The following is a 15,029-nucleotide window of genomic DNA, read 5'->3' as shown; positions in this document are numbered from 1 at the left end:
GCGTTGGCAGGTAGATTCTTAATCACTATGCCACCAGGGAAGTCCCGGAAACAGTATCTTGATACATAAAAGTTTTGTTAAACAAGGTTTTAAAATTTTTAAATCAGAAAGTGTTTAAGACTAAATTCTCAAATGTTCAAATAAAAACAAAAAGCAACCTATACAATTTCAACAATAAAATGTGTCCTTGTGCACTTGTCTTGGGCACTTTGAAAATGTTAAAATTTTAGAAGCTTGAGTGATAGAGGCAGCACTTAAAGGTTTTGTGAACCTTTTTTTTTTTCCCAAAAAAGTATACTTTCAGTAAAACATTTTACCATTTTATCTGACGATGCATTTACATTTTTATTCTTCCAGAATAAGGGGATTTACATTAACACTGTATTTTTACTGTAAAAAAATACATTTAGAGATATTTAACTTCCTGAGTGGCTTCAGTCATACATCAAACATAATTTAATGAGCAAATTCTAAAATTTTATAATGAAATAGCACATGTAGATGTATACTTGTACGCTCAGTTACAGTAAAATTCAAGATTATATCACAGAACTTACACTTAAGTTCTCTAAGAAGTTAAATAATATGATTTATCCCGAAACTTTACCAAAAAGCTTTCTGAAATGTTAGGAAAATGAATCACTGAAGTTACATTTTCTCATTTATTAACAAAATACTGAGTCATTTCAGACTATCAACTTGAATGTTTTCTATTATATACACCAAAAATCTGATTCACTAACAAGAAACTTCTTGCAGTACAAAAAGATAACAGATAATTAAAATATTTGCTCCATAATACAACTAATCCATATAATACATCCCTTCCTCAATTGTCTAAAATGATTAGGAATTGTGGCACCTTCGTTTGCATAAAACCCTTTCCTCCTCTTAAAACCCTGAGGTGAAAGGTTATTAATGTAATAAAACTAGAACCACAATTCTTTTCGTTTCTGTATTGGACCGCTGTTAGGCTTTAAAATTTTTATAAAGAAATGTGGTGACTTGTAAAGCTGTTCTATACAGTTTTTTAAGAAAACAGTCCCAGACAAATTAACAAAAAGGGCCTAGAATGACCCTATGAAAACATCCTTTTATCACTTGTTAGTGTCGAGATGAGCACCATTTTCCTTCTCTACCACTGTCTTTTCTGTTATCATAGTCATGGCTCCAGCCATCGTGATTCCTATCTTCATAGAATAAATCATCTGTTTCCTCTGTAATGATGGTCAGACCCATGATCGTGGTGTAACACTGTTACGGCTATAATGTCTATCCGTTATGTAGGAATGAGAATTCTGACTTTTCTCTGTGATAATGGTGTATCTTGGCGCCACTGGGAGCTTGAAGACTGGTTAAAAGTACGATTATGTGGGGGACTTCCCTGGTGGTGCAGTGGTTAAGAATACACCTGCCGGGCTTCCCTGGTGGCGCAGTGGTTGAGAGTCCACCTGCCGATGCAGGGGACACGGGTTTGTGCCCCGGTCTGGGAAGATCTCACATGCCGTGGAGCGGCTGGGCCCGTGAGCCACGGCCGCTGAGCCTGCGCATCCGGAGCCTGTGCTCTGCAACGGAAGAGGCCACAACAGTGAGAGGCCCGCGTACCGCAAAAAAAAAAAAAAAAAAAAGAATACACCTGCCAATACAGGGGACACAGGTTCAATCCCTGGTCCGGGAAGATCCCACATGCCACAGAGCAACTAAGCCCATCTGCCACAACTACTGAGCCCTCGTGCCACAACTACTAAAAACCGTGCGCCTAGAGCCTGTGCTCTGCAACAAGAGAAGCCACTGCAATGAGAAGCACGTACACCACAAGGAAGAGTAGCCCCCAGTCGCCACAACTAGAGAAAGCCCGTGCATAGCAATGAAGACCCAATGCAGACAAAAATAAATTTAAAAAATTTTTTAAAAGTATGATTATATGACTGAACTGATGGGGAAAATCCTGATTGATCCAGATATGGAGAACCAAATTTCCCTCCATGTGACATCTGTCTCAAAACACTGTTCATCACTGCTTGTCTCTGAAAATTTTCTGAAGAAGAGAAAGATCTTTGAATTATCTGTGCTGATCGAGTCATTTTAGCTCTCTTCATACCTATTAGGAGATGTGGAAGTAGGGTTTGAATTTCCAACACGATGCTGGGGATATGACAAACTGACTTCCTGTGAGGCATGGTTGCTTCCTGATCTAATCTGAATTTTGATGGGCCTTCCAAAAAGCTTGATTCCATAAAGTAGATTCATGGCATAAGGAACAGATACTTTATGTTCGAAATTCACAAACGCAAACTGCTTTGCTTTACCATCCTTATCTTTTGGAATTTTCACTTTTATTACTGGCCCAGCCTGGTGAAAAAGCTCAAAAAGGAGCTCCTCTGTGACTTTTGTTTCAAGGTTGCCCACAAAGAGACTGTGATTTGCTTTGGCTTGCAAATATTTTCTTACATTCTGTAGGCTGCCTTTTTACTCTGTTGATTGTGTCCTTTGAAGCATGGAAGTTTTAAATATGGATATAGTCCAATTTATCCATTTTTTTCTTTTGTTACCTGTGCTCTTGGTGTCATATCCAAGAAATTGCCAAATCCAATCTCATGAAGCTTTTCCCCTATGTTTTCTTCCAAGATGTTTAGGTCTTTGATCCATTTTGAGTTAATTTTTGTATAAGGGTAATTTTTTACCCTTACAGTGTAAGGTAAGGGTTCAATTTCATTCTTTTGCAGGTAGATATCCAGTTTTTCCAATACCATTTGTTGGAAAGACTGTTCTTTTATCATTGAGTGGTCTTGGCACCCTTGTCAAATCATTTGACCATATGTGCAAGGGTTTATTTCTGGCTCTCTACTGTGTCCCATTGGTTAGTATGTCTGTCTTTATGCCAGTACCATACTGTTTTGATTACTATAGCTTTGTAATAATTTTTGAAATGAGAAAGTTTGAGACTTCCAGCTTTGTTCTTCTTGTTCAAGTTTTGGCTATTCAGGGTACATTGAGATTCCAAATGAGTTTTAGGATGGAACTTTTTATTTCTGTAAAAAAACCCACAACATTGTTTTTCATTTACTTGTGTCTCCTTCCATTTCTTTCAGCGGTGTTTTGTGGTTTTCAATGTACAGATCTATCACCTCCTTGTTTACTTTATTCCTAAGTTTTTATTTTTGATACTATTGTAAATGGATTTTTCTTTATTTCTCTTTCAGATAGTTTGTGTGTAGAAATAAAACTGATTTCATTGTTGGTGTATAGAAACGGAACTGATTTTTGTATGTTCGATTTTTTTTTTTTTTTTTTTTGTGGTATGCGGGCCTCTCACTGTTGTGGCCTCTCCCGTTGTGGAGCACAGGCTCCAGACGCGCAGGCTCAGCGGCCATGGCTCACGGGCCTAGCCACTCTGTGGCATGTGGGATCTTCCCGTACCGGGGCACAAACCCGTGTCCCCTGCACCGTCAGGGGGACTCACAACCACTGCGCCACCAGGGAAGCCCCGTATTTCGATTTTGTATCCTGAAACCGTCTTTGTTTATTTATTTATTTATTTATTTATTTATTTATTTATGGCTGCATTGGGTGTTTGTTGCTGCATGTGCGCTTTCTCTAGTGTGGCGAGCAGGGGCTCCTCTTCGTTGAGGTGCACAGGCTTCTCATTGCAGTGGCTTCTCTTGTTGCAGAGCACAGGTCCTAGGTGCACGGGCTTCAGTAGCTGTGGCTCATGGGCTCTAGAGCACAGGCTCAGTAGTTGTGGCACACAGGCTTAGTTGCTCTGCAGCATGTGCGATCTTCCTGGACCAGGGCTTGAACCCGTGTTCCCTGCATTGGCAGGCAGATTCTTAACCACTGTGTCACCAGGGAAGTCCCTGTATCCTGAAACATTATGGAACTTGTTTATTAGGCCTCACACTTTTTTGATGGAGTCTTTAGAATTTTCTGTATACAAAATCATGTCATCAGCAAACAGACAATTTTACTTCTTCCTTTCTGATTTGGATGCCTTTATTTCTTTTTCTTTCCTAATTGCTCTGGCTAGGACTTCTAGTATTATGTTGAATAGGAGTGGTCAAAATGTTCACCCTTTTCTTGTTCTTGATCTTAAAGGAAAAGCTTTCAGTCTTTCACTGTTGAATATGATATAAGCTGTGGACGTGTCATATATGGCCTTTATTATGTTGAGGTATGTTCCTTCTGTACCCAATTTATTGAATGTTTTTATCATGAAACGATGTTGAATTTTGTCAATTGCTTTTTCTGCATCTATTGGGATTATCATGATTTTTGTTGTTTTGTTAATGTGCTATATCACATTTATTGATTTGTGTATATTGAACCATCCTTGCATCTCAGGGGTAAGTCTCACTTGATCATGGTGTATGATGCTTTTAATGTGCTGTTGAATTTGTTTTGCTAGTATTTTTTTGAGAATTTTTGCACTTATATTCGTCATGGATGTTGGTCTGTTATTTTATTTTAATGTCATCATCTGGCTTTGGTATCAGGGTAATGCTGGTCTCGTTAAATGAGTTTGGAAGTGTTCCCTCCTCTTCATTTTTTTGGAAGAGTGAGAAGAACTGGTGTTCTTCTTTAAATGTTTGATAGAATTCACTTGTGAAGCCATCTAGTCCTGGAGATTATCAATCTCCTTACTTATTAGTCTGTTCAGATTTTCTGTATTTTTATTATTAAGACTTGGTAGATTGTATGTTTCTAGGAATTTATTCATTACTTCTAGGTTGCCCAATTTGATGGCATATGACTGTCCATAGCAGTGTCGTATGATCCTTTGTGTTTCTGTGCTATCAGTTGTAATGTCTCCTCTTTCATTTTTAGTTTTATTTCTTTGAGTTTTCTCTCTTTTTTTCTTGGTAAATCTAGCTAAAGCTTTGTCAATTTAATCTTTTTAAAAAAACTAACAGTTTTCCATTGTTTTTCTATTCCTGATTTCATTTATTTCTGCTCTGATCTTTGTTATCTCCTTCTTTCTGCTAACTTTGGGCTTAATTTGTCCTTTTTCCAGTTCCTTCAGGTTATTTGAGATCTTTTTTTTTTCTTCTTCTTAATGTAGGCAGTTATCACTCTAAACTTCCCTCTGTGCTCTATTTTTGCTGCATGCCATAAGTTTTGGTATGTTGTGTGTCCATTTTTGTTTGTTTCAAGATATTTTTTGATTTTATCTTTGACCCATTGGTTGTTCAGGAATGTGTTGTTTAATTTCCACATATTTGTGAATTTTCCAGTTTTCCTTCTGTTATTGATTTCTAGTTTATATCATTTTGGTCAGAAAAGATACTTGGTATGATTACAGTATTTTTAAATTTACTGAGACTTGTTTTGTGACCTAGTGTGCTCTATCCTGGAGAATGTTTCAGGTGCACTTGAGAAGAAGGTGTGTTATGTTGTTTTTAGATGGATGGTTCTGTATATGTCTGTTAGGTCCATTTGATGTAAAATATAGTTCAATTCCATTGTTTCTGTATTGATTTTCTGTCTGGGTGATCCATTCATCATTGAAAGTGGGGTATCGAAATCCTCTGCTATTACTGTATTGTCTGTTTCTGCCATCAGATCTGTTAGTATTTGCTCAATATTTTAGGTGCTCTGATGTTGGGTATATACACATTTACAACTGTTACATCCCCTTGATGAATTGACCCTTTCTTATCATTGTATAATGACTTCCTTTGTCTCTTGTTACAGTTTTTGACTTAAAGTTCTTTTTTCTGATATAAGTATAGTTATCCTTGCTTTCTTTTGGTTTCCATTTGTGTGGAATATCTTTTTCCAACCCTTCACTTTGTTCTTATATGTGTCTTTGTAGTAAATGAGTCTTCTGCAAACAGCATAAACGTTAGACCTTGTTTTTTATCCATTCAGGCACTCTGTGCCTTTTGATTGGAGAATTTAATCCATTTACATTTAAAGTAATTATAACTAGGTAAGGACTTATTATTGCCATCTTGTTAATTGTTTTCTGGCTGTCTTGTAGTTCCTTTCTTCCTTTCTTCCTCTCTTACTGTCTTGCTTTATGAATTGATGATTTCTGATAGTGGTATACTTTGATTCCCTTCTCTTTATCTTATGTGTATCTGTTATAGGTTTTTGTTTTGTGGTTACCCTCAGGCTTACTTGAAACATCTTATAGATGTAACAGTCTATTTTAAGCTGATAACAACTTAGCTCTGATTGCATACAAAATCTACCCTTTTACCCCCACCCTCATTTTATGTTTTTCATGTCACAATTTACATCTTTTTATATTGTGTAACCATTAACAAATTATTGTAGCTATAGCTATTTTAATACTTTTGTCCTTTAACCTTTATACTAGAGTTAAGTGGTTAACATCACCACATTACAGTACTAGAGTATTCTGAATCTGACTATATGTTTACCTTTACCAGTATGTTGTATATTTTCATATATTTTTGTGTTACTAGTTAACATCCTTTCTTGTCAGATTGAAGAACTCTTCAGCATTTCTTGTTAAGGCAGGTCAAGTGGTGGTGAACTCTCTCAGCTTTTGTTAGGGAAAATCTTTATCTTACCTTCACTTCTGAAGAACAGCTTTGCTGGGTAAAGTATTCTTGTTTTGCATTTTTTTTCTTTCAGCATTTTGAATATATCATCCTATTCTCTCCTGGCCTGCAGGATTTCTGCTGAGAAATCTGCTCATAGCGTTATGGAGGCTCTGTTGTATGAGAGACATTTTTTTTTTCTAACTGACTTTTAAATTCTCTCTTTGTCTTTGATTTTAGATGATTTTCCTATAATGCATCTTGGAGAAGGTCATTTTGGATTGAAACTTTGGAGTGAGCTGTTAGCTTAATGAACTTGGATGTCCACATCTCTCCCCACATTTGGGAAGTTTTCAGCCGTTATTTCTTTGAATAAACTTTCTACCCCTTTCTCTCTCTCTTCTTCTGCAGCTCCAGTAGTACATAGATTGTTTCTGTTATTATGCCCTGTAAGTCCCATAGGCTTTCTTCATTCCCTTTCATTCTGGTTTTTGTTTGTTTGCTTGTTTTTTTGTTTTCCTTCTGGCTGGATAAATTCAAATGATCTCTCTTCAGGCTCACTGATTCTTTCTTCTGCTTGCTCTAGTCCAAAGTACTTTTAAGTTGCCCAATCCAACTAGTGTTTTGTTTGTTTTTTAGTTTTTATCTTACATAACCTCTTAGTGGCATTGCTGGAGTTGACTATTCCCCATTTCTTGAAACTCTGTCTTTTGTTGCCTCCGGTAACACAACCTTCTTGGGTCTTGCCCTTTTGCCCTCCTCTTTTGACCTCCTTGTCATTTACTCAATTTCTGAGCGTTTATATTTCTTCAGGTTTTCTTGCCTTCTTTCTAAATATACTTTATTCCTAGATTTCACTTATTACTGTGCTAACAGATTTACAGATAATTGCTAGACCAGACTTCTCCTCTGTGTATCCAACTGCTTAATTGATATTTTTTCCTAGAAATCTCACAGGTTATTAAAATTAACATATTCAAAATGTAATGATTGCTTTGCAGTCCTCAAATTGGCTCTCCCCTCCATCTCTACAGCATTAGTGAATGATACCATCATCCATCCAGTTACTCAAGCTAGACACTATACTTTCCTGCATCTAATTTATAAGCAAGTCCTTTGGTCCTACCTATAAACTACACCTCAGATCGTTCCATTTCTCTCCATCTTTACAGCCATTTCTCCAATTATAGACTATATTGTCTCTTGTTTGGACTATTACAGTGGCCTCCTAATTGAGCTTGCCATTTCACCCCCTGCCTCGCTTTTATTTATTCTTCTTATAGTAGCCAGAGTAATATTTTCAAAACATAGATCAGATCTTATAACTTCTCTCTTGCATAAAATTATTCACTGACTGTCTATTGTGTTGAATGAAAGCCAAGTACTTTAACACAGCCTGGAAGGTTCTGCCTACCCCTCCATCCTTCATTACACTCCAGCTTCACTGGCCTTCTGTTTCTTTCAGATTCAGTTGAAAATCTCACTTTGTGTCTTTTGCCCATTTCTCTTTCTGGAATGATCTTTTATTTCATTCTCTGAGTGGCTAGTTTCTGCTCTTCCGTGAAGTATCACTTAAATGTCACCTTTCTGACTATACTAACTAAAGTAGGTCACAGCCTTCTGTTCTTTTTTTTTCTCTAGCCCATTTATCACACTGGGTAATTATACAATTACTTTGTGATTATTTGATTAATGGCTATATCTCTACTAAATGCTGAATTCTGTTAGGACCAAGACCATCTCTAGTCTTTGTCTTAGACCATCTTTAGCTTGGCATTTTGTCCTTGCTATCAGACATAGTGCCTGGTACTCTAAATCGGGTATTAAGTATTTATTGAATGAATGGATGTGAGCTCCTTTTATATTTCAGGCACTGTAAGAGCTTTATATGTATTTATTTTAATCCCCACACTAATCCTATTACATAGGTGCTGTTACTGTCTGCATTCTGCAGGTAAGGTTAAGCAACTTACCCAAAGTCACAGACTAGTACATGGCAACACTAGAATTAAACTATAGTCTTTGATTTTTGAGCCCTTGTGTTTTAACCCCTTTCTGCTAGTTAATGGGCTCTGTAGTCAAGAAATATACTTTTGAAAAAACATTTAGTAAACATTGATTCATTGCCTACTCAATTGCTAAATGAATAGTGAATAACTGAGTGCTTATATCAAAACTGAATCTGATTTTTCCTCATTTGTGAAATAAAGGTCTTACATTATAAATGAAAATGATTTTCTTTGTTGTCCCAAATTGAATTATTACTAAATCATTATTTTACAATTACAGGATTTGTAAACTGGTAGGGCCAGGCACACTAACATTTTACCCTGGGCTCCATTTCAACTACCAAAGGAAATACTTGCCTAGCCCTTAAAGACTGCTGGGGTTTGCGGGTTTCAGTTTGAAGCATCCTTCTTCCTCCACTCCAGTTGAGAAATAAGAAGAAAGTTTGACAAATGGAAATAAAAACAACAACTTTATTACTGATAACACTCATATTCAAGAAGGTAGCTTGTATCTGTGGGCCAGTGGATTTTCTAATACTGCCAGAATTAGACAGATTTCTCCATCGAGGTGCAAGCAGTGATCAAAACCAAACCAAACAGAAGCTACAGACTTCCCCTGTGGGGCAACCCCTGTGAAACCTCACCAGTATGTAAGGTAGCAAAGCTGAGTGTGTGCTCCCTTCAGGCAGCTGAACCCCCAGAGCGAAAGAGGACAGAGCTGTGCTGCTGCTTCTAGAGCTTCCTGCACAGCAGGAGCGATATGCTGATGTCTGTCCCTCTACACTGAAGGGAGCAATGGAGTGGGCAGTAAGTGTTTTCTCCAGGGAAGATGATGATCAGATTCCTCAGTTTAGTTCCATTTTCACATATCAGACCAGTACTTAAATCTAGTAGATTCTTTGAGTATTGAGGAAAAATGATAAACTAAGTTTCTTTACCTGTTTTTTTGTTTTTTTTCTTTTTGACCACACTGAGTGTCCTGTGGGATCTTAGTTCCCTGACCAGGGATGGAACTCACGCCCCCTGCCGTGGAAGGGCAGAGTCTTAACCACTGGACCACCACGGAAGTCCCTCTTTTTTAGACTGTTGATTTGAACACATTTTAGAAATTGATCTCTTAAAAAAATAATTGGAACTAATTGTTGACCTTGCTTATAGTTCGTGAAAGCCATTGCTGTTCCTGTGTTTAGAGAAACAGCAATGGAAAGGGTGCGGACTTGGGAACCAGATGATCCTCAGTCAAAAATAAGATTCTAGGGCCTCCCTGGTGGCGCAGGTGGTTGAGAGTCCGCCTGCCGATGCAGGGGATGCGGGTTCGTGCCCCGGTCTGGGAGGATCCCATGTGCCGCGGAGCGGCTGGGCCCGTGAGCCATGGCCGCTGAGCCTGCGCGTCCGGAGCCTGCGCGTCCGGAGCCTGTGCTCCGCGACGGGGGAGGCCACAACAGTGAGAGGCCCGCATACCGCAAAAAAAAAAAAAAAATAAGATTCTACTACTTATTAATTATGTAAACTTGGGAAAGAAAGAACTCCTCTGAACCTTAGTTTCCATATCAATAAAAATGAAAATGGAAGGAATTCCCTGGCGGTCAGTCCAGTGGTTAGGACTCAGTGGCACTTTCACTGCCATTGGCCTGAGTTTGATCCTTGGTCGGGGAACTAAGATCCCACAAGCTGTGCAGCGTGGACAAAAAAAAAAGAGAAAAGAAAAGAAAATAGAAATTATACCTATCTCATCTCATTATCATTTTTTTTAAACAAACCTCCACCTTCCTACTTTCTAAATTTCTCTTCTACTGTCTCTTTTATTTATTTATTTTAATTAAAAAATTTTGGGCTGCATTGGGTCTTCGTTGCTGCGTGCGGGCTTTCTCTAGTTGCGGCAAGTGGGGGCTACTCTTCGTTGTGGTGCGTGGGATTCTCATTGCAGTGGCTGCTCTTGTTGTGGAGCACGGGCTCTAGGCGCGTGAGCTCAGTAGTTGTGACTTGCCGGCTCTAGAGTGCAGGCTCAGTAGTTGTGGCACACGAGCTCAGTTGCTCCGCGGCATGTGGGATCTTCCTGGACCAGGGCTTGAACCCGTGTCCCCTGCATTGGCAGGTGGATTCTTAACCACTGTGCCACCAGGGAAGCCCTCATTATCTTCTTTCTAAAGATTATATTAGATAACAAAATCCTATGGGACCTGGAATATGGTAAATAGCCAACATTTGTTATTTTCCCTTCCCTTTGCCTGAGAAAAAGATAATAAAATAAAAGGTCAGTTGACTATTGAGATTAACATCAATAGTCACTAAAGAAGCTATGTTGTTACTAGGAAGTTTTGTTTTGATTTTATGTTTTTATGTCATTGTTCTGTTTTTGCATTCCATCTTGTGTCTTTTGAAGGCCAACCTTTTCTCTCATTTTGCATTTCTTCATAGCATCTCCACATGCTACATATTAGATACAATAAATAATTGTTCAGTTATAGATTCTTTTTTCTATTCTCCAAATAGTACCTACTTAATACATTTTTTTCAAAACAAACAACTTTTTATTGACATGTAGTTGACTTGTAATGTGTTAGTTTCAGGTGTACAGCACAGTGATTCAGTTATACATATATATGTATTCTTTTTCAGATTCTTTTCCATTATAGGCCATTACATGATACTGAATATAGTTCCCTGTGCTATACAGTAGGTCCTTGTTGTTTTATTTTATATATAGTAGTGTGATTTATTTTATATATAGTAGCATGTATCTGTTAATCACAGACTCCTAATTTATCCCTCCCCCACCCCCTTTCCCCTTTGATAACCGTAAGTTTGTTTTCTATGTCTCTGAGTCCATTTCTGTTTTGTAAATAAGTTCATTTGTATCATTTTTTTAGATTCCACATATCAGTGATATCATATGTATTTGTCTTTCTCTGTCTGGCTTACTTCACTTAATATGATAATCTCCAGGTCCATCCAGATGGTTGCAAATGGCATTGTTTCATTCTGTTTTATGGCTGAATAATATTCCACTGTGCATATATATACTGAATCTTCTTTATCCATTCATGTGTTGATGGACATTTAGGTTGCTTCCATGTCTTGGCTATTGTAAATAGTGCTGCTGTGAACATTGGGGTGCATTTTTTTTTTTTTGGCCATGCTGCGTGGCATGCAGAATCTTAGTTCCCCAACAAGTGATCGAACCTGTGCCCCCTGCATTGGGAGCGTGGAATCTTAACCACTGGACTGCCAGGGAAGTCCCCTATATCTTTTATTTTTAAATAAAATTTGCCATCTAAACCATTGTTTAAAATTTTTATTTATTTATTTTTGGCTGTGTTGGGTCTTCGTTGCTGTGCGTGGGCTTTCTCTAGTTGCAGTGAGTGGGGGCTACTCTTCATTGTGGTGCGTGGGCTTCTCATTGTGGTGGCTTCTTTTGTTGCGGAGCACAGGCTCTAGGAGTGCGGGCTTCAGTAGTTGTGTCACGTGGGCTCAGTAGTTGTGGTTTGCAGGCTCTAGAGTGCAGGCTCAGTAGTTGTGGCGCACAGGCTTAGTTGCTCTGCAGCACGTGGGATCTTCCTGGACCAGGGTTCGAACCCGTGTCCCCTGCATTGGCAGGCAGATTCTTAACCAGTGTGCCACCAGGGAAGCCCCCCTCATATCGTTTTGAATTAGTTTTCTCTGGATATATGCCCAGGAGTGGGATTGCTGGATCATATGGTAATTCTAATTAAATGGTTTTTGAATGGGTTAATTTTATGCTGGTACAAACATAAGAATTTCCTTGACAAATAAATTACAAGAAATAGGAGACTTCCCTTGTGGTTCAGTGGTTAAGACTCCACGCTCCCAATGCAGGGGGCCTGGGTTCAATCCCTGGTCGGGGAACTGAGATCCCACATACCACAACTAAGCCCGCGCGCCGCAGCTACTGAGCCCATGAACTCTAGAGCGCGCGCTGTAACTAGAGAGCCTGTGCACCGCAAGGAAGATCCAGCACAGCCTAAATAAATAAATAAATTAATAAATTAAAAATTTTTTTAAAGAAAACTGCAAGAAATAGGAATGGATAGGGAACTTGTCGATTAAAAGATGTGTCAGACATAACAACCAGTGACAGTATATGGACCTTACTTGGATCCTATTTCAAACAAATAAACTGGCGAATTCCCTGGAGGTCCAGTGGTCAGCACTCCATGCTTTCACTACCAAGGGCCTGGATTCAATCCCTGGTCAGGGAACTAAGATCCCACAAGCTGCACAGTGTGGCCAAAAAAAAAAAATCAAATAAACTGTAAAACAAAACAAAACAATTCTGACATATATAAGACAATTGGAAATGTTAACTCTATTTTATAAAATTAAGGAATTATTAATTTTTAGATGATATAGAGTTGTTTGGGTTTATATATATATATATTTTTTTTTTGCGGTACGCGGGCCTCTCACTGTTGTGGCCTCTCCCGTTGCGGAGCACAGGCTCCAGACGCGCAGGCTCAGCGGCCATGGCTCATGGGCCCAGCCGCTCCGTGGCATGTGGGATCCTCCCAGACCGGGGCACGAACCCGTGTCCCCTGCATCGGCAGGCGGACTCTCAAACACTGCGCCACCAGGGAAACCCCTGGGTTTATTTTTTTTTTAAAGAGATTTTTCAGAGCTACATGCTGAAATATTTCGTAATGAAATTATATATTTGGTATTTGCTTTGAAATAATGTGGGAGGTAAGGAAATAGGTGGAGTTACAAATGAAGCAAGTTTGTCCGTGAATAATTGTTAAAGCTAAGTGATAAATGTGTAGGGATTCATTATACTCTTCTTTTGCCTTTGTATGTTTTCCATAATTAAAAGTAGAAAAAGTTATTCTTACGAAACTTTGCTTCCCATCCTCTGAACCAGGACTGTCTTTTTTTTTTTTTTTTAATAGGTTAAGATATGAGCAGCTTTAATACCACAGCCAGGCTAATTATTACTTAAGGATATCACTGAATGCAACTGTCAGGAGTAAACCTAAGCAAAGATAGAGAAGAAGGAAAAAAATGGAGGAAGAATGGAAAAGAGTAAGAGAGAGGATGGAGACTAGAGAAAGGGAAAGAAGTAAAGGGGTAGTAGAGGGTTGCCTCTAAGCTATAAGTCTCTTATTCTCATTCTAAATTTTCTTCCAATTTCACCTCCAAAGGATACTAGAGGTAAGTAGGAACCTGAGATTCTGCTCTGTAAGTTCTGTCAAAACTGTTTTGTAATAAGGAGAAAGAAAAATCGCTGTTTTGTTTTAATATATCAGCCTAAAAGAACAGGGATTTCCCTCTTTTCTATATTCTTTATGGATTAAGTATACTGTAGCTATTATGTAAATAGTATATCTTTATATGGCTACGGGTACTGGACCTTGCAAAAATTCTTACATAACCTTCCACATTACTATCCAGGAATTAGATAGAACTTATAGAACTTTCTCTTCCTCTTTTGGAGACCTTATCACTTTGTTTATAGTTGGCTTTTGATATTCAGTTCTTACTTTGGCAATCAGTCCTCACCTCCACCCCTTACCTCCAACTTCTGCCCCATTCCCAATTGTAGTTTAAGACCATGAGCTTGATAAACTAGGTTAACACTTTGCCAAGGACTAGTTCTGTTCAGATCACTGTCTTTTTTGAGATTCAGAGTACGTTAGGAACTATGAGAGCGTGGGTCCAGGAGTCAGGCTGTATGGACTCAAGTGTTTTAACCTTCTATCCTAGTTTTAAAAAATTAGTATGTCAGACCTTGAAACTTTTTCTTTAGTTTTTAAATAGATAATAGATATATGGACTTGGTATAAAATATAAAAGGTTCAAAAAGTCTGTTTTCACCCCATCTTTCATATACCTAGTTCGTCTTTTTAGCGGCCAACATTATTAACCGTTTCTTGTGAATCTTTCTGGACGTATTTCTATGTATATTATATCAGACCTTGAAAAATTATATCCGCAGTTCTTTGTGACTTGTAAAAAGCAGACTAGAGGGACTTCCCTGGCGGTCCAGTGGTTAAGACTCCACGCTTCCAATGGAGGGGATGCGGGTTCGATCCCTGGTTGGGGAACTAAGATCCCACATGCCCTGTGGCGTGGCCAAAAAAAGGCAGGCTAGAATAAGGATTAAACTTTATATACCTAATGTAATGCTAGGTGGTTGCATGTATACATTTTATTTTGATCTGAAAATAGACTAGGCATGTATACCTTCCATATTCTTTGGTTAGGTTACTTTCTTCAGGTGTGTAGTATTGCCAGTGTTTATTGTTTGGTGAATCAAAAATATTTCTATAATGATCACAGGAGCAGAATCTTTTCATGACTTTGAGATTTTAGGCCTTGATAAAACCAGATCCCTAATCTACCAATCTGGGAATTCTTTGTATAGGTGGTATAGGGGTGAAGAAGAGGAGTGCTGGTGTTTCCTGACTTCCTATGGGTTTGTGATATCTGTATTTCTGACCACAATAAAATTGTGTCAGATGATGAAAATAGGGTAAGTGACAAGGTAGGGCAAAAT

The 15,029-nt window shown here is 38.4% G+C and overlaps 1 protein-coding gene and 1 pseudogene across 5 annotated transcripts in view; one reads left to right on the top strand and one right to left on the bottom strand.

Annotated features, from left to right (window-relative positions):
* Window positions 1–15,029, top strand: part of RBMS2 (RNA binding motif single stranded interacting protein 2) — an 88,493-nt gene that overhangs the window by 42,925 nt on the left and 30,539 nt on the right. Inside the window, exon 3 of one of the 5 annotated variants that reach the window (XM_060112982.1) lies at window positions 4,096–4,171. The exons of the other annotated variants lie outside the window; for them this stretch is intronic. Within the exon in view, the coding sequence (XP_059968965.1) occupies window positions 4,096–4,171 (76 nt within the window). The remainder of the gene's footprint in view (window positions 1–4,095; window positions 4,172–15,029) is intronic. 5 annotated transcript variants of the gene reach the window in all.
* Window positions 1,105–2,858, bottom strand: LOC132498993 (RNA-binding protein 7-like; annotated as a pseudogene).

Source organism: Mesoplodon densirostris, chromosome 11, assembly GCF_025265405.1.
Source record: "Mesoplodon densirostris isolate mMesDen1 chromosome 11, mMesDen1 primary haplotype, whole genome shotgun sequence".
Classification (NCBI taxonomy): Eukaryota; Metazoa; Chordata; class Mammalia; order Artiodactyla; family Ziphiidae; genus Mesoplodon; species Mesoplodon densirostris.
Note: the sequence above shows the minus strand (reverse complement) of the source record. Positions and strands in the feature narration are given on the sequence as shown.